The sequence below is a fragment of the Muntiacus reevesi genome, chromosome 15 (genome assembly GCF_963930625.1).
Source record: "Muntiacus reevesi chromosome 15, mMunRee1.1, whole genome shotgun sequence".
Lineage (NCBI taxonomy): Eukaryota > Metazoa > Chordata > Mammalia > Artiodactyla > Cervidae > Muntiacus > Muntiacus reevesi.
Genome location: NC_089263.1, coordinates 52116828 through 52136202, shown reverse-complemented (window position 1 = coordinate 52136202; position 19375 = coordinate 52116828). Strand labels below are relative to the sequence as shown.

The 19375-nt window shown below is 46.3% G+C and overlaps 2 protein-coding genes across 5 annotated transcripts; one reads left to right on the top strand and one right to left on the bottom strand.

The window, feature by feature from the left end:
• Positions 1 to 12: 12 nt before the first annotated feature.
• SERF2 (small EDRK-rich factor 2) lies at positions 13 to 1846 on the bottom strand. 2 transcript variants are annotated; one of them, XM_065906387.1, is made up of 3 exons: positions 1702 to 1846; positions 971 to 1079; positions 13 to 377 (listed from the first exon to the last, which is right to left on the bottom strand). In XM_065906387.1, exons 1-3 carry the CDS (start codon positions 1706 to 1708, stop codon positions 92 to 94), a joined length of 402 nt encoding a protein of 133 aa, XP_065762459.1. In that variant the 5' UTR covers positions 1709 to 1846; the 3' UTR covers positions 13 to 91. The 2 variants fall into 2 exon arrangements, with proteins under 2 accessions (XP_065762459.1, XP_065762460.1); XM_065906388.1 differs by having other exon boundaries at positions 124 to 354.
• Positions 1266 to 18849, top strand: ELL3 (elongation factor for RNA polymerase II 3). 3 transcript variants are annotated; one of them, XM_065906385.1, is made up of 11 exons: positions 14875 to 15072; positions 15305 to 15340; positions 15688 to 15803; positions 15928 to 16129; positions 16219 to 16298; positions 16417 to 16492; positions 16675 to 16849; positions 16939 to 16981; positions 17089 to 17260; positions 17488 to 17532; positions 17614 to 18849. In XM_065906385.1, exons 1-11 carry the CDS (start codon positions 14941 to 14943, stop codon positions 17722 to 17724), a joined length of 1188 nt encoding a protein of 395 aa, XP_065762457.1. In that variant the 5' UTR covers positions 14875 to 14940; the 3' UTR covers positions 17725 to 18849. The 3 variants fall into 3 exon arrangements, with proteins under 3 accessions (XP_065762458.1, XP_065762457.1, XP_065762456.1); XM_065906384.1 differs by having other exon boundaries at positions 16660 to 16849; XM_065906386.1 differs by lacking the exon at positions 14875 to 15072 and adding an exon at positions 1266 to 1355 and having other exon boundaries at positions 15305 to 15803; positions 16660 to 16849.
• Positions 18850 to 19375: the final 526 nt, after the last annotated feature.

The following is a 19375-nucleotide window of genomic DNA, read 5'->3' as shown; positions in this document are numbered from 1 at the left end:
CAAACCAGGCGCTCAAGGAATTACAAAGCTACTTTTAATACTTTGGGGTGAGCCCCACAGGAATAAAAAACACTGGGAGGGGGTAACCCCCTCACCCCCAGGAGTGGCCCAGGGGGAGAGAGGCTACCTGAGGGGAAGGAAGCACAAAAGGGACCCGCTGCAGAGTCAGGGCAGAGGGAGTGCCATCGGCGCTGGGACCCGTGAGCACTAGAGGAGAAACCGCGAGCGTGGTGGGACTGGCTCCAGGCACACAGGCGAAGGGCAAGAGGGTTGGACACGAAGCCACAAAGCTACTTGGGTTCCTCCTTCTTCTCGTTTGCCTTTTTCTGCTTCTGCTGCATGATCTCCGAGTCCCTAGGGGTAGAGATGATGGGGCACTGGGAGGTACCAGAGGGCAAAAAGGACAAGATGCAGGGGGATGAAGGGCACAAAGGATAAGATGGAAGTGGATGGGACAAAATTCAGCATATGGCTGCTGTATTCCCACCCTAGGAGAACAAGAGGAAGAGAGCTGAGGCTCAAAAGGCAGTCAGTCTCTATCTGGCTGTTGCCCAAGGGGTAAGAAGTCTGGCCACACAGGCCCAAGGCTATTCTGTGCCGTGTACCACACCCCGCCACACCAGTGAGAAGGTTGGGAGAAGGGAGGGCAAATGAACAGCAAGGAGGGCCAAAAGTACGGGGCTGTCATAACCACTACTGCATTTGAAATGTGAAACTCCCTGCCCTTGCCCTTAAGGTCAGACCTGGGGGCACTCAGAAACCAGACCGAGGGCAGCACCCGTCCCAGTCCCTTCCTGTAACGCTGTGAACTAACAATTTAGAGGGTGAGAGGAATAAAACCCTAGAGCAAACAATGCACTCTGCCCCTCACGGCTAGTCCAGATGTAAGCTCAGAGCTAACTTTTCCAGGTACAACCCTCGGTCTAAACCCAGGTCTCACCCTCCCCTCCCCTCCCCTCCCTGGGGCTACCTCTGCTTGCGGGCGGCAGCAGAAAGCCCGTCATCTCGGCGCTTTCCCTTAACCGAGTCGCTCTGCTTTTTCATGTTCTTCTGGCGGGCGAGCTCGCGCTGGTTACCGCCTAGAGAAAAAAAAAATTAAAGGTGAGACGCGAGGGCCTTTCCGGTCGCACACCGGCGACCTTCTCCCCTCACGAGACACCAATAGGCTCCCACACTTCATTCCCGGGGCGCCGACACCGGCCCGTTTCGGGGCCTGGGCTGCAGATTCGGCGGGGGAGGTGAGGGGGGGGGAGCTGCCACGGGGCAGGTCAAACTGGAGAGTGGACAGAGGACGGTTCTGAGGAGCCTGCTGGAGGCGTGTTTCGCATTTCGGCGCAGCATGAGGACCCAGACAGGTAGTGGCGGTGTCTGCAGACGGTCTGGGTCTCTGTGGGGGATGGGCAGGGATCCGGAGTAGGGGGCTCTGGGTCTATCACAGGCGCGCAACTCTTCCCACACCGCGGAGAACCGAGGAGGGCCTTTGCCTGCCAAGGAGCCGGGGGGTTGGGGGGGGGGAGGTTCCCAAGAAGTAGCGGTGGGCAAAGGGTCGATTTCCGGGCTCCGAGTGTGAGGGTGGCTAAAGAGCGCTCCCAGAGAAAGGTCTCCCTGGGAAAGCCAAGAGGAGATCAATGCCGAGGTTCGGCAGTCGTGTTCAGGGTAAAGGGGGAGAAAAGGGCAAGGAGAGAGGGTCTCAATGCTCACGGGTCATGGCGACGGCAACGGCTCCGGCCTGCCTCCGTTGCGTCCCCTCGTTCAGTACGACGTTACAGGCCCCGCCCCTTTCTCGCAGCGTAACGAAGTCGTCTTTTACTCCCCGCCCCTTCGCGCCCTGGCGCCGATTCCTATTGGTCAGGAAGAAACACATGTGGCCACGGGCCACGCTGGAAGCCCGGCGGACGAGAAGGGGAGGTTCGCAGGCCAAGCGCGCTGCGTGGGGCGGGGCTTTCCGAGCAAGTCGTTAGGTCGGGTGGAGCGAAAGTAGGCCAGGTCACGTGACCAGGGTCGGCGTGGGGGAGGTGGAGGGGTGCGGCTGGCGATGTGGCACTCCCGCGGGCTCGGGCACGTGACTTGGCAGAGTGACCTGATACGGGGACGGTCTGGGACACAAACTCACCCAGAGGGAACGCTGGGGGAACAGAGTTGGGGAGGTTTCGCGGGGGCTGAGTTGGTCCGACTGGTGCTGTTACCAAGACTGGAACAAAACGCCGGTATTACTTAGGATCCTTCCCAACTAACCATCTATTTGAACACTTGAGTGCACAAAATCATGTACCAGAACAACTTAACAAACTGCCTTCCAACATGTTCGCCCATCCCAAACTCCAATACAGAGATTCGCGGCCACATCCAGTATGTACAAAAATCTTGGCCCTGCTCATTTGCCCACAGAAGCTTTAAATATGTAGCTTGGCAGCATTTGAGGACCCCAAAGTCACGGACTGTGGCCTTGTATCAGGGACTCAGAGACTGGGAAATGCACATAGTATGTTCATTTTTCCTTTGGCATTTCCTCCACTATACTGTATCTACCAGCAACACCTGGTTTTAATTGGCAGTTGAATGGGGCGGGAAGCTTAGATCTCCCCCTCTCATTCCCAGATTCACTTATATGTCTACAAGACTCCCCACCAGTCGTGAGGAATTCACTGGATAAAGGAGAAGTGTGTTATAGTTGCCCTGTCGTTTCCCGCTCTGCGACCCCATGGACTGGGGCTAACAGGTTCTTCTGTCCGTGGGATTCTCCAGGCAAGAGTACTGGAGTGGGTTGTCATTTCCTTCTCTGGATAAAGGAGAAATGCTTAGGAGATCTCAGAGGAGAGGATTAGTTGTAAATTTCAACTTATCCTCTCCAGCTAGTGCCCACAGTAAAACCAAGATGAGGCTAGAACTGCAAACTGTCTTCTCTCTCAACGTGAAACTGGGCCAGGGAGGGGCGCAGTAAACCTCATTCAGTACTATCCTCACAATTTTTGCCATACCCAGGTATCACCTGAACTACTACTATTTATTACTTGAAACTTTCATATTTGTAAGGCGGAAGTTGTGCTGCCCTGCAGTGCTTATGGGGGTTTCAGTTCCCTGACCAGGGATTGATCCTGGGTTGAAAGCACCAAATCCTACCACAAGACCTCCAGGGAACTCCTTGTATCAGTTTCAAATGCAGGATATAATGCAAAGTTCATATTTCTTTAGTAAATTAAAAAAAAAAAAACAGCATCTGGTGATTCATCACTTCTGATGCTAAAAGACATAGCAACTTTTGCTTTCCTCTCTCTCGGATCACTGGCTCATGGAGAGCCAGCTGCTGTATCAGGAGGAGAGGCCCATGGGGTGAAGAACTATGGTCACTGGCCAACAGTCAGAGGGTAGAGAAAGTACTTCCACTTTAACTCAGGTTGGGAGCTGGAGTTGAGAGTTAGGGACTAAATTGGAGAAAATGGAGATCCAAGGCTCTGAAGCGGAGAAGGAGGTGAGGTGGGATTTAAGGATCCCACATATACAGTGAGTAGATGAGGAAACTGGACTTCAAGGATAGGGACAGCATCGCAGACCTAGAGCCACAGACGGACCACGGTTCACAAAAAGAAGTGGGACTCTCTGCTTTCCTAGCCCCAGGTTCCCATGGTCCCCTTGCATTTAGAGAGACTACAGAGCCAGCCCCGTGGAGAAAGCCTAGCTAGCCAAGGATAAGTGAAATAGTGCAGGATGAGGAAGCAATTTCTCTCTTGGCTCATGCTACCTCTTTATCAGCTCCAGCAGAGAGAGAGTAGAACAACCCTGTGACCAGTCTCCTCTTATTTAACTTACCCAACACTATCCCCTTGTTCGAGAGTCTGTTTCCCATCCTAACAAAACCTAGGCTGATTGCCACAACAACTTCTAACTTTTCCTGAAATTGCCAAAGAAGCCACTCATTCTTTGGACAAATATTCATTGTGTTATGCACCAAGGATGTACCATCTATTGTATTAGTCACTAGGTTCACAGTGATGAACAAAACATATGTTATCACCAGACTCATCGAACATATAGTATAGAGAAAAAGAAGAAGCTCTCTCTCTATATATAATATATATATAAGTATGCATGCATGCATGCTAAGCTGCTTCAGTTGTGTTCAATTCTTTACGACCCTGTGGACCATAGCCCATCGGACTTCTCTGTCCATGGGATTCTCCAGACAAGAATACTGGATCGGTTTGCATGCCAACCCAGGGATCAAACCTGTGTAAACCCATATATCTTATGTCTCCTGCATTGGGAGGTGGGTTCTTTACCACTAATGCCACCTAGGTTAGTCGATAGGTAATAGATAGTATAGACAAGTAATAGGCAAGTCAACTGATGCCTGGTGAGCATGGTATGAAACTAGGTCAGGAAGTAGGCAGGGTAGTTATATGCTCTGAGTCACTACTGCTAATACCACTACTAGCTAACATTAAGTGAGTGCTTATTAAATATACTTTTCTTATTTGGACCTTACAATGACCTTTTGAGGTGTCATTATCCCCTTTCTACTGATTTAGAAATTTTGGCACAGTCAGGTTAAATAACTTTCCCAAAGAAGCACAGACAGTAAAGGGTGAGGCTGAGAGTTTAACCCAGCCTCTGATAGTCATCAGGATGTAAATTTCTTTTTTTAAGCGATCACTCTGTGGGAAGGAAGTGGATTAGAACAGATAAATGGAAATGGAGAGACCAGTCAGGAGGCTCTCACAGACATCCAGGATGCTAGACCTAACTGGGTAACAGATCATTGAAATGAAGTTAAGATCAATTTAGGCAGAAAGGGGAATTTATTGGTTTACGTAACCAAACTAGGACATGGGCTGCAACGTGAATGATTGTAGGGGAAACTAAAACCAATAACAGGGAGATGCCTCCCCATCTCTTATTTTTGCTCTGTTCTCTCAGATCCCGATCCCTTGACCTGATAGGAAATGGCTTCAAATGGTTCCTGCCCTCAAATTTCACACCATGTCCAAGAGAGAAGTTCTGAGTCTCGTCCTTTAAATTGAGTGTTTAAAACCCCAGGTCAGAGCCCTTATGGTTTAGGTGCCCACCTTTGTGGTGGGGAGGTGGTTGTGAAGCAGAATATAATGAGAGCAGCCCCCAGCAGAACCATTTGGTTCTGCTAACCATTTGGTTAGTATGGGGAAGGAACAGGTTTATCAAAGAAAGAGAGTTTGCTCCCCAGAAAAGGAGAATGCTAGACAGATAAAAGATGTCCATTACATCAGGGCACAGAAGATAGTCACTTAGGCTGAAATGGTGGCAGCAAAAATGGCAAAAGTGTGCAGCTTCCAAATATATTTTTGGAGAAATTGTCCTGGTGGTCCAAGAGGCTAAGACTCTGAACTCACAACCTAGATCCTACATGCCACAGCTAAGTTTGCATGACATACTTAAAGATCCCCCATGCCAGGATGAAGATCGAAGATCCTGTGTGCCACAAGTAAGACCTGATGGAGCCAAATAAATAAATAAAAGGAAATATTAATATATATGCATATATATACATTTGGAGATTCAGTTAGAGAGGAAGATACTATTGATTCCTGGGTTCTTTCATATTCTTCATGGAATTCTCCAAGCAAGATTACCGGAGTGGGTAGCCGTTTCCCATCTCCAGATCTTCCTGACTCAGGGATCAAACACAGGTCTCCTGCACTGCAGGAGGGTACCCCAACACTTTAGTGGAGGATGTTTAACAATTTACAAGTAGCCAAACCAAACAATATGAAATTACAGCTTACTTTAAGTGTTAAAAAGAAACAAAAGTGTAAGGACAAAGAATAATGGGAAAAACCCACTTCTGTGTTGACTTTTTTTTTTTTTTTTTGGCTGTGCCACGCAGCTTATGAGATCTTAGTTTCCCAAACAGGTATCAAACGTGGGCCCTCTGCAGTCAGAGCATGGAGTCCTAAACACTGAACCACCAAGGAATTCCCTGTGGTCACTTTTAAACTGAGGCCTGGAGCCAGCTGTAGGAAAAGTAGAAGAGGGTTCCAGCCATGCAGCTGAATCCCTAACATTTCTAACATCCCTCCTTTAACAAGGAAGAGCAATGGTTTTAGGAACTTCTTTCCTTCCTCCCTGAGTTCCAAGGGTGGAACTGAATCGCTAAGTCAATCAAAGTAAATTCATCACTCTTAGCATTGATTGTCTCAGGAATCCCTCCCGTGCATGGTATTCATCTGGTGATGGTTATTGGTTCGAGAGTTAGCCTGTGACCTAAGTAGGTCTGATCAGAGTGAAACCAAGCAGAGTGCTGTGGGGCTCCCAAAGATGGAAGACTTTCTGTTCCCCATTTCTTGTAGGCAAGACTCCAGCCTCCGTGTTTGGAACACTTGAGAATTGAGGGAGGAGAAGCCAAGAAACCACCTGAGGCAAGACTAAAGGGACCAGCAGAAGCTCATAAGATTAGGAGGGGCTTCCCTGGTGTCTCAGTGGTAAAAGAATCCACATGCTGATGCAGGAGACACAGGTTCAATCCCTGATCCAGGACTATCCCACATGCCTCAGAGCGACTAAGCACGTTCACCACTACTATTTAGCCTGTGCTGCAGAGCCTGGGAGTTGCAACTGTTAAGGCCACCTGCTGAAACTACAAAGCCCACATGCCCTAGAGCCCTGCCTCACTAGAGACAAGCCCACCCAGTAATGAAGACCCAGCACAGTCAACAATGAATAGATTTTTTAAAAAAGATTAGGAGTTGAACCACCTGAGAGGATATTAAAGGAGTGCAAGCCCTGCTCACACCCTAATCTTGTCAGACCCCACTTTTGACCCACTGTTTTAAAAATCCTCGTCAACTTCTCTGGGGTGCAGACGGTTTTTCAAGGCAGAAGCCCAGTGCATCAATAAGGCTATCCTTTTCTGCATCTTCCAAAACTCTGTGTCATGTTAAAGGGACTTATATAGTCAAGAAACACAAGAGAAGAAAAAAATATCTACAAAATCAACCCCAAAACTCTGTCTCTAAGATTTGTTTTTGTTGTTGTTACTGTTTTTTTAAGTCGCTCAGTCATGTGTAACTTGCAACCCTTTGTAGCCTGCCAGGCTCCTCTGACCATGCGATTTCCCAGGCAAGATTGCTGGAGTGGGTTGCCATTTCTTTCTCCAAGGGATCTTCCTGACCTAGCATCTCCTGCACTGCAGGGGAATTTTTTACCACTGAACCATGAGGGAAGCCCTGTATCCAGGATTTGATTTGCCACCAGTGTACAGGCCTAGCTTTTGGTAACAAGACCAAAGGGAGAGACTTTTGTTCCATTGTGGAGCTCTTTCTCTTTGACTTGAATAAGGATTCATTCACATAGCCCTTAACTGCTTTTGGCTTCTTTGAAGCACAATCCTTAAGTTGAAGCAAAGTGAGTGGCAGGAGGAAATTGGGTCCTTGATGATGCTCTTGGGCCACTGAATAAATCAACTGTAACATTTGTTCTCTCTCTGAGCTTCCTGCTATGAAAACCATCATATTTGTTTTTTGAGTAAAGTGTCTTGAGTCAGATTTCTGTTACTTCCTCCAAATACTTTTTAAGCAATAGACAAACAATAGAAATAGCATATGCCAAGGCCCTGAGATGGGAAAAAGCTTGAATAAATAGATTAATTGGAGGGATCACATAATGAAATAATCCAGTAAATTTATTGTAAACTGCAACCAGTCCTCTCCATGAGTACTAAACTTCTAGTTAGATTTTAGTGCCTTGTAGATATGAGTAGATAGCCGAGGATCAGCAAGCACTGAAGAAAACACTCAACATAAAAATAGGTCAAAGCAAAACAGAAACAGAAAGTAAGCTCAAAGAGGATTAGAAACAATTCCAGGAACAAAAAAAAAAAAAAAAAAAGAAAGAAAGAAAAGGTGGGGAGAGGGGACTGTAATTACTATCCTTAGAAATGAAGAGGCTATTGAACAAAAACAGGGGAGCTAGGGGGAAAAAAAAAACATTCAGAAAATAAACAGCTCTTGGAAATTAAAAATATGATAGAAGAGTTGGAAGATAAAAGTTGAAGAAATAGTCCAGAAAATTAGGCCAAAAAGCAGTCTGGTAAAGCTTAAGGATCCCTTCTAAAAAAAAAAAGGTTTTAAAATACACCAATGGGGGACTTCCATGGTGGTCCAGTGGTTAAGACTCTACCTGCCAATGGTGGGGACATCAGTTCAATACCTGCTCCGAGAAGATTCCACATGCTGTGGAGCAACGAAAGCCATGTGCCACAACTACTGAGCACCATGGAGCCTGTGATCTGCAACAAGAAAAAACACCCCAAGCAGAAGCCCATGCACCACAACTAAAGCGAGGCCCCCACTCTTCGCAACTAGAGAAAGCCCAAGGGCAGCAATGAAGACGCAGCACAGCCAAAAATAAAATATTTTTAAAAACACACCAAAGGTATCTGTACATCCATATTCATATTATTCACAATAGCCAAGCAATAAGAAGCAACCCAGATGTCTATTGACAGATTAATGGACAAAGAAAATGTGGGATATACATACAATGTAATCATATTTAGCCTTAAAAAGGAAGGAAATCCTGACAGATGCTACAGCATGGATGAACCTCGAGGACATTATGCAAAGTGAAATAAGCCAGTCACAAAGAGACAGATACTATAAGACTGCACTTAGGACGTATCTAAAGTAGTCACATTTAGTGAAACAGGAAGGAGAAGGGACTTTCTGTCGGTGAGAACTGGGAGAAGGGGGAAATGAAGAGTTCTTGTTTAATAAGTACAGAGTTTCAGTTTTACGAGGTGAAAAGGGTTCTGAAGATCGGTTACACAGCAATGTGCAAGCCCTGTGCAATTAACACTGTGTGCACACTCAGTTGCTAAGTCATGTCCGACTCTTTGTGACCCCATGGACTGTACCTTGCTAGGCTCCTCTGTCCATAGGATTTTCCAGTCAAAAATACTGGAGTGGGTTGCTATTTCCTCCTCCAGGGGATCTTCCTGACCCAGGGATCAAACCTGTGTCTCCAGGGTCTCCTGTATTGACAGGCAGTTACTTTACCACTGAGCCACTTAGGAAGCCTTACTATTAACACTACTGTACTATTAACACTACTGAGCTGTACATTTAAAAATGATGAAGATGAAAAAAAAATGGTGAAGATGGTAAATTTTGTTATGTGTATTTTGCCACAATTAAAAAATTAAGACTGTATGGGACCATAAATGGCATAAATGATTATATACATATATAGTTATCAAAATATTAAAATGCTTCTGGTATAGTAACTGCATTTTTATCAATGCATAATATAAAAGATTGAGGCAATAAGAATTGTAATGGTAATAACAACTGTAATTATAAAGTGGTGATGAGTGCAGATGGGGTTTAGATATCTCTCCAACAAATGTGATATGAAATGAAAATACTTCTCATTTCTCTTTGTGAGAACATCATTACTGCCAGTACAAGTGGTTTGTGCCTACATTCATAACTGAAGGAGATGTTACATTTTATTAAGGTTACTGAAAATAAAGGTGTCATTTTCCCCTTTCCAAGCTCACAGAATTCCTGAGTTCTATGGTCTGCAGACACAGTTTTAGAACCTCTGCTCCGTGACCCTGGGTAAGCTCCTCTAAACTTTGGTTTTCTCTTCAGTCCTTAGTATTGGGCACATTCCTAACTCACTCACCCTTCTAGGCAGTTATTTCACATCATTTTTATCCCTCAACTCCTATTGCTCCTCCTTCATCCTCATACTCTTTCTCAGTTGCTTCCTGCTTCACTGAGAAGACAGAAGCAATCAGAAGAGCACTCCCCCAGACTTTCTCCACACCTATGAGTCTTTTTTGTTTATAATTTTGTTAATTTTATATTTGCCTGCCCTGGGTCTTTGTTGATTTGCAGGGCTTTCTCTAATTGCAGTGAGTGTGGGCTACTCTTTGTGGTGGTGCTTGGGCCTCTCATTGCAGTGGCTTCTCTTGTTGCAAGAGTGCAGTCTCTAGGAACTTGAACTTCAATAGTTGTAGCACACAGGCTCAGTAGTTGCCCCATGGGATGTGAAGTCTTCCCAGACCAGGGATCGAACCCATGTCCCCTGCCTTGGCAGGCAGATTTTTATCTACTGTACCACCAGGGAAATCCACACCTCTACCAGTCTTTTGCACCTGCACCTACCTTCTCTGTCCATGTGGCCTTCTCCTATAGATGAACCATCCATGCTCCTTTGGGAAGCCAATCCTGAATAGATCCCACTGCCTCTGTCCTACTCAAGAATGCCACTTTAGCAACCCTCTTCTCTTTCCTACATCATCAAAGTTTGGGGAATATTCCCCAAATAATTCTCACCAGTATACAAATATGCCCTTACTCCCACCATAAACCTTTCTCTTGATCCTATTTCCCCTAACAATTGACTCCCTATTTCTTTGCTCTATATTTAGCAAAGCTTAAGTCCCTTATAGCCTCTGTAGATGCCTTATCTATCATTCTCTTTAAACCTTCTCCAATCAGGCTTTCACCTTACCATTTCACCAGAACTGCTCTTATGAAGGTTATCAATGAACCCACATTGCTAAACCCAGTGGTCAATTCTTTTCTTCTTCTGTAATGGTTTTGTTGAAATATAATTCACATATCATACAATTAACCCATTTGAAGTGTACACACAATTTTATGGTTTTTAGTGTAACCCACAGATGTGTGCAGCCACCACTACTGTCTGTTTTAAAATATTTTCATCACAGTGGTCAGTTCTTAATCTTCATTTTACTTGGCCTGTCTGTGGCATTCTAAAAAATTTATTTATTATTTATTGGGCCACACCATGTCTTAGTTGTAGCACTTGGGATCTTTAGTTGTGGCATGTAGGATCTAGTTCCTTGGCTAGGGATCAAACTGGGGCCCCTTGCATTGGGAGGTTTTTTTGTTGTTGTTTTGTTTTGCATTGGGAGTTTAGAGACTTCACCTCTAGACCTAGACCACCAGGGAAGTCCCTCTCTATGGCATTTGACACAGTTCTCTTTTCTTTGAAACATAGTTTTCACTTGGCTTTCAGAACATCACACTCTCTTTTCCCTCCTTTCTCACTACCTTTCAATTGCCTTTACTTTTCTTCCCCCGACTTATTTCTAGAGATTGGAGTACCCTAGGGTATAATCCTTGAGGCTCTTCTATGTCTTCTTGGATGAGTCATCCCGTCCTATGGCTTTAAATATTAGGTTGGTGAAAACCTAATTGTGGTTTTCAAATTGTGAATTTTAAATCATTATAACTAGGCTCCAAACATCTTTATTAATCAAAATAGAAACCATTACAATCAACACATCTTTGCCAATGAGAAATAAGTTGATTTATTCCTGTGGCATAAAAATACGTGCTTCAGGATTTGAGGAACTTTTGGAAAGCATTTTCTGCCTCCTTGCTGGTTGTGGAAGCATTTTCTCTGCAAAAAGTTGTGGTAGTTGATTGGCAAGAGATCAGTTGAATATGGCAGATGAGGCAAAACTTTGTACCCCAATTTGTTCAACTTTTGAAGCACGTGAGACATGTGGTCAGGCATTGTTGTGGAGGAGAATTGGACCCTTTTGGTTGACCAATGCTAGCTAGATGCAGGTGTTGCGGTTTTTGGTGCTTCTCATCCATTTGCTGAACATACTTCTCAGATGTAACGGTTTCACTGGGCTTCAGAAAGCTCTAGTGAATTAGACTGGCAGCAGGCCACTAAACAGTGACCTTGACCTTTTTTTGGTGGAAATTTGGCTTTGGGAAGTGCTTTGGAGCTTCTTGTAGGTCCAACTACTGCTTCTAGGTACAATCCACTTTTTGTTGCACATCACAATCTGATCAAGAAATGGTTCATTGTTGTTGAATAGAATAAGCAAAGACAACACTTCAAAATGATGATTTTGTCATCTCATGAGGCACACACGTATCGAGCTTTTTCACCTTTCCAGTTTGTTTCAAATGCTAAATGACTGTAGAATGGTCGATGTTGAGTTCTTGAGCGAATTCTCGTGTAGTTGTAAGAGGATCGGCTTCAGTGAATCTCTCAATTGGTGGTTCCAATATCAAATGGCAAAGTTCAACAATGCAATGCTGCAATTACTTTTGCACCAGCCTAATACTATGTATCTGTTTAGTGCTACCAAGTGTACATCTCTAGCCTGATCATCCCTCACCATCTCCAAACTTATCTGTACAACTTCATGCTCCACACCCCCATGTAGATTCTAATAGACAACTCAACGTGTTCAGAAGTAACCCTATTCCACCAGCAATGTTTCCTACCTCAGCTGATGACAATTTCATCCTTCTCGTTTTTCTGGGCAGAAATCCCAGTTATTCTTGATGCCATTTCTCTATCACATGTCACATTCAATCCATCAGGGAATCCTGTCAGCTCTACCCTCAGCATGTCCAGAACCCTATCCCTTCTCCCACCTCTGGTCCTGGTGCAAGTTGCCACCATCTCTAGCTTGGATTACTGCCATAGTCTCCTAACAGGTCATGCTACTTTTATTCTTCTCCCCTACAGTCTATTCTTAACAACAACCACAGTGAGCCTTTAAAAATAGCAGTGACTTCATGTGATTCCTCTGCTCAAAACCCCCTGCTTCTTACTTTCCTGACTTCATCTCTCACTACTCTCTTCCTCGGTTACCTTGTTCCTGTTACACTGGCCTTGGCTGGCATAGCCACACTATCCACACATACTCCTGCCTTACAGAGTTTGCACTGGCTAGTTAGCTCCTGTGCCTAGAAAACAGTTCCTCCAACTGTGTAGCTTGGCCAGTCCCCTCACTTCCATTAAGATATTGCTCCCCTCCCCCCCCCAAAAAAAAGATATTGCTCCCACTAAAAAAAAAAGTGCCTGTGTGGGGGGTAAATTCCTTGGTGATCCAGTGGTTAGGACTCAGTGGTTTCACTGCTGAGGGCCTGTGCTCAAAACCTGGTTGGGGAACTAAGATTCTACAAGCCACGCAGCATGGCCATTTAAAAAAAAAAAGGAGGGGGGGGGAGAAAAAAGAAAAAAGACATTGCTCAAATTTCATTTTCTCCGCAAGGCCTTCTTGGATCACCTTACTTAACATACAGTCAGCCCTCTCCACCCTCTTCTTCCTCCTCCATTTCCAAACCTTCTACCTTGCTCTCTCTCTTTCTTTCTTTCTTTTTTTTTTTTTACTATAACTTTTATTACCTTTTAACATATGCTATATTTTTTGTTTTGTTTTTACTTAAACATTTTTTTAAGTTTTCTTTTTTTTTCTAATATTCACTATATTTCTTATGTTTATTTCTTTGATGCATATCTACTGTCTCCTTCCCCTCTAGGATATAAGTGCTCCCAAAACAAGAATCTGTTCATTGATGTATCCCAAGGATCTAGTACAGTGTCAGGGACAGAATAAGTGCTCAGTAAATATTTGTTGAATGAATAAATGAAAAATGTGGATAATGATACTCACTCTAAAAAAAAAAATGATACTCTAAAAAGTTGCTGTAGGGATTAGGTAACATACAGAGATCCTGACACTCTGTTAGATCCCCACCTCCCTTCTCTCTTCCTCAAATATCTTCCCTAGTTGCCTCTTACAGCATTGCTTCTTCCCTCCTCTTTGGACATTTTAACCCCTGTAATCACTCCTTTGAGTTTAAATCCAGGAAAATCCAACAAAAGGCCACAGATATCATCTGAGAATCAAAAGAACTCTGGGAGACCAACTCTACCCACTACCGCAACTGTTTATCAAATTAGGAAATTGTTACCCAGAGAAGCAGACAGCCTGAGGAGAGGGCTAGGTCAATGTTTTGTTGTTGAAGTTAGATTTAAAAATCAACTTTAGGGAGCTTTCACTTAAAAAAAAAAAAAGTAACCAAGCAACTTTATCGAGGTATATTTACAGACATTAAAATAGATACATTTTAAGTGTACAATTTGATGAGTTTTCACAAATGTAAGGTCACTAAGGTCATCAGGGATTTAGCAGAGGTATCCTGGCCGGGAAAGAGAACACCACCAGGGCTTTTGGGAAACAGGGCCAAGCAGAGACATCAAGGGCCGACAGGATATTATTGGTCCTGGGGTTTCACTGCAGTAGGACCTGAACCTCTGGGATGTCTGGCAACTTCGCGGCACCTCTTGGTCCTCACAAGGGAGTGAGCCAGCTCTCTTTCACACCAGTCTCCACCAATCTCCCGTGTACAGGCCAGGAATGGAGACCTGGGACTGAGTTCTGTCTCTTGCCTGTCCTGCAACTCCCGTCATCAACCACCGCCCGCATCTCTGCCCATCAATGGGGGGCGCTCCAGCTTGAGAAGTCAAGCTTCTCTCCTGCCGCCACACCCACCGGGCCCGATTTCCTCTTCATTCTTAGTTAGAAGCCGGTTTCGGGTCAGCAGGAGTACCGCTGGCTGGGAAAAGTCAAAAGGCTACGCCAGGTGCTGGCCTCGGAAATCGCCCCTCGGGTCTGCCCTCCTTTGGTTCCTTGGGGCTCTTGGCGTGATGAGCTGGCCCCGCCCCGCGACCCGTCGCTGTCTCCAGCCCTTCTGCATCTAAAACCCTCTAGGGGGTTGCAGGTTCAGCTTCACTTAGAGACCGCAGCTCTTGAGTTCAAATTAGGTAGAAAAACTCAGGCAGGACTGGGGACTCGGGTGAGGCGTCTGAAGCGGGCCGCAGACTTTCTCTCCGGAACTGAGAGAGCCTCTTGAGAAAGCCCAAATTGCTGCCCGCCCATCCAAGGAAAAAAAACGCTGGGGTTGGTGCTGCTAACGTCTGGGGGAGAGCGAGGTGCCGCCCCCGGCGACTGGGAAATCCCAGGGGTGGCGCCGGCTGTGGGTGGGGCCGGGGGTGGGGTCCCGGCGGAGGGCGGGGCCTACCTGGGCACCCGGGAGTGCCAGCCCAGCCCTGCACAGCCGAGGTGGTAGTGGCCCGGGGCTGTGGCTCCCGCTCTACCTGCCCCTGAACCTCGCGGCCATGGAGGGACCCCAGGAGCTTCTGAGTGGGAAGCTCCAGCTCTGCTTCACCCCGGCTGCCCGGACCAGCCTCCTACTGGTCAGGCTCAACGACGCAGCGCTGCGGGCGCTGCAGGAGTGTCATCGGCAACAGGTACGGCTGGCAGGCCCCATCCTCTCTATCCTCTGCCTCTCCGGAGGTCGGGCCTCAGCCGGCCACTCCGGCGAAGGGACCTGGGGGTGGATAGCAGCATCCTCGGGCTCTGGCCTCCCCATCTCTTCAAGTGAAGCCCGTTAGGCAGGTCCCCCCACCTCGGGTTCCCGACGCCGGATCCTGGGGACGCCGCTTCTGCTGCTCTTGGCTCAAGTCTCTGCTCTGCCCGCAGGTTCGGCCGGTGATTGCTTTCCAAGGGAACCGAGGGGTAAGCGCGGGTCTGGGGTGTGTGGAGGTGAAGAGCAGGGACAACAGACATGGGCTTCAGGAAGGGACCGTCAGGGCGAGAGGCTGAGAGCAGTCACGGTCTGATGAAGTTTCGAGAACTGAACCCAAAATGGGGGAAATAGGGGCTGCTGGGGGTGATCCCAAGAGGCTGCGGTTGAAGAGACTTCGGCGACTTAACCTCCTGAGGAACTGGGGCCCAGCTGCACCTCGTGTGCTAACGAGCCCCATGGGACCCATCTCGGTCTTCGGCTGGTTCAGGGAGGAACAGCATTGGTTGGGGAGGAGGAACTGACTTTCATGGGGTTTACTGTCTGCTTTCACCCACAGTACCTGAGGCTCCCGGGTCCCCACTGGTCCTGCCTCTTTTCCTTCATAGCGTCTCAGTGTGGCCAGGAGGGCGCTGGTGGTCCAGGCTTGGACCTTGTATGCCAACGTCTAGGCAGGTAAGGAAAATGGGTAGCAGGTAAGAATTTGTGGTAAGTCAGGGAAGGGGATGTCCACAGTTCCTTAAAAGTTCTCCGCCCTTCTGTTTTATGTGTGTGTGTGTTTTTAACCGCCTTTTCCCAGGTCTGGGTCTGACCGTCTCCACTGCCTGGGTCCACTCAGGGAGCGCCTCACGATTTGGGCAGCTATGGATTCTATCCCAGTTCCATCTTCAGTTCAGAGACACAACCGCACTGGAGATGCCAGGGATCGTGAAAGCTGGAAGAGTGTGGGAGACTATCCTGAAGGAGACACAATTTCAGAGTCACAGATGGCACTAGAAGAGGTGAGGCCAGAAAGTGCAGGGAGTTAGGATAAGGTGGGGCAAAGCCTGAAACCTAGGGAGCCATGTGCCCCTGCCACTTTCCCTGCCAGGTGCCAGATCCACTGGCAAGCAGCCAAGGACAGTCACTCCCAGGATCCTCGAGGGAGCACATGGCACAGTGGGAAGTGAGGTACTTGGAGCAGGTGGGACTAACCCAGGGCGCTCTGGTATTCCTCTCTAAATGCTGTGATAAGAGATGGAGCCCTACTTCCTACCCTGGGCTTGATCTCTCCTATTCCCTCTCCTAGGAACCAGACCCTTCTTCCAAACAGAGATCCTGATCAGGCACTGCCTCCCTCTGCTAGCCAGAAACATGTGGACAAGGTAAGTTGTAATAGCAAGGGTTTTTCTGAGAGAGTTGTGTCCAGTGAGGCTAACATTTTAAAACTGAGAGCTTATCATTTTCATGCTCCCAGAGCTCATTATATGGAAGTAATTTTCAAGAGAAGGGCACAATAGGAGGCTTCTGGCTTACTGTTTATGTTCCTGAGATATGTTCCCAACAGAAACGTCCAGCGTCTGCAGCTATGGTAGAACTAAAACAAAAGAGGTTCAGAACTCTAGCTCCAAGTCCCCTCCAAGGACTGCCCAGTCAGGACTTACAGGAGGAAGATTGGGAGCAAGAAGATAAAGATGAAGATGTGGGTCCCAGGCTGGAGCACAGTCCCTCAGTTCAAGCAGGTGAGTTAAAGAGAGGGTGAAACTGCCATTGTGGGGAGGGGAAAAAAAAAAAGTGTTATCATCACCTTCATGTCTTGTTTCCTTTCTAGATTCTGAATCCCCAAACCCTGAAGAAGTACCAGATTACCTCCTGTGAGTCCCTTGCCATTTCCAATTTTATCAAGCCTTGTGCATTCCTGGGAGCTGGAAGCTTTGGGGGGTCAATGATACTGATGGTGACAACACTCTGCTCCTGGCAGGCAATACAGGGCCATCCACAGCGCAGAACAGCAACATGCCTACGAGCAGGACTTTGAGACAGATTATGCCGAATACCGCATCCTACATGCTCGTGTTGGGGCTGCAAGTCAAAGGTTCATAGAGCTGGCAGCTGAGATGAACAGTGTTCAGCGAGGAACTCCAGAACACAAGGTAAGGACTGGATGAACCCAGGCTGGCTTTCAAGTTCTACTGGCCATAAACTCCCTGCTAATTGCCCATAAGTATGTCTACTCAATGACCAAAGTGACAAGCAAGTCTGTTTTGAGAAAAAAATTAAGTCTGCATAATTTGACATAACATGAAGTTACTTTAGTCCCTAAGAGAGTTGGAGATTTTTTTCTCAAGGTTAAACTTAGTGCTAATATTTTCTGTTTCAGGTGCTGGAAGAAAAGATAGTCCAGGAATATAAAAAGTTCAGGAAGGTAAGACCGGGCCTGGGAATGGTAGCAAGAAGGCAGAATTGACTTTTTTTTTTTTTTGACATGGGCACTTTTTCTCTGCAGCGGTACCCAGGTTACAGGGAAGAGAAGCGCCGCTGTGAGTACTTGCATCAGAAACTGTCCCACATCAAAGGTCTCATCTTGGAGTTTGAGGAAAAGAACAGGGGCAGCTGAAGCGGACACATGGCTCTTTGCCCTAGTGTGATATGGAAGAAAACAGCAGCTATTAACTAAGAGGACAGTTGTCTGTTCTTTGTATTGCTGAGTCCATAATGGCAAGTAGGAGAGCTGCTCTAGGTTCTTGAGGTTTGGTTTTCATTATTACCATATTTAAACTTTTAGGGCATGGGCACAGTGCCAAGACTCCACAGCTGTGCCCAGGAGTTATCCAGTAACTGAAAACTAGGAAAAGTAGCAGAGGCTTGGCTTTTCCACCTTTAGTTCAGCCAAGTCATTTTCAAATCCTGAGAAGTGACACCATTTCCAAGACAAGATACCTTGAGAACATTAGAATTTACCTGGTAGTCTCCCTGAAAAAATCTTTGGTAACAAAGCTAAAGGAACTAGTAATACAACAGGATATAATGGGAAAGGGCTTGGGTGTTACCCATGTACTAGAAGTGAATTCTTTTACAAACATGGCTAAAAAAATTAAAACTGATTGCTTCTGTGTCGTTTATGTTTTCCTTAAATCCTCCAAGATGGTGGTTCTCACCGTTGCTTGTGTATATGAACCACTTCTTGGGCTCTCTAAAAAATTAGATCCTTAGATCCCAGCCCAGGTCATTTTTAAAAATATATATTTTATTATTTTATTTGGCTGTGCTAAGTCTTGGTTGTGGCATGTGAACTCTCAGTTGCAGCATGTGGGATCTAGTTCCCTGAACAGGGAGATCAAACCTGGGCCCTCTGCATTAGGAACGTTAGTAAACTCTCCTGAAAACATGGAAGATGAGGATCACCTACAACTAGGGCTCCTATCTAGAATTATCCAGTAACTCAAAACTATAACTGTGGATAGGATTAGTAAACTCTCCTTTTCCAAACATGGAAGATGAGGATCACCTACAACTAGGGCTCCTACCTACAACTGGGGCTCCTATCTAGAATTATCCAGTAACTCAAAACTATAACTGTGGATAGGATTTGGATTTACCCAAAAAACGAAGAGGGAAATGGTTCAATTCTTTTGCCAGTCCTATCCTTTTTGTTCCTCACTTATGCACTTTTGTGCATAAGAAAGTGAGTATTTCACTCACAACCAGGAATGATACTGCCTTTCCCGTTTCCACTGGAGGAGGAAGTGGGGGAGAGAGCTGTACCAGTAGTGCCAGCAATTCCTAAAACAGCTTGAATGAACCCCAACCTGATGCCACACCCACACAGGGCATTTCTGGGCAGAGAATAGCCCTTGGGAGGTATAAATATGCTTAGCTGCATGGCAAGGATAAATAGCAACCCAACCTTAAGGTATGGGGGGCCAGAAACAGCCCAAGAAAGGTCCCTCACCTGTTCTAATCATCAGGCTAGGGTCCTGTGCAATAAACACATAAGGATAGAAGGAGATGAAATTTGGAAAGGATTTACAGGTGATTAACCATGGACCCAGTGCAGACAGCTGTGCGGACCATCATGGTAGTTACTCGCCCTACACATAACTATTTAATGAAAACCTAAAATATGGTTCTAGCTTCATTTCAAATGCTCAACAGCAATAGGTATTGAGCAATGAAGTTACTGAACATGTCTATCATAGCAGAAAGTTCTACTGGACAGTGCTGGTCTAGAGAACCTTTGGTTTCCCACCTCATGGAGAAAAGACAGT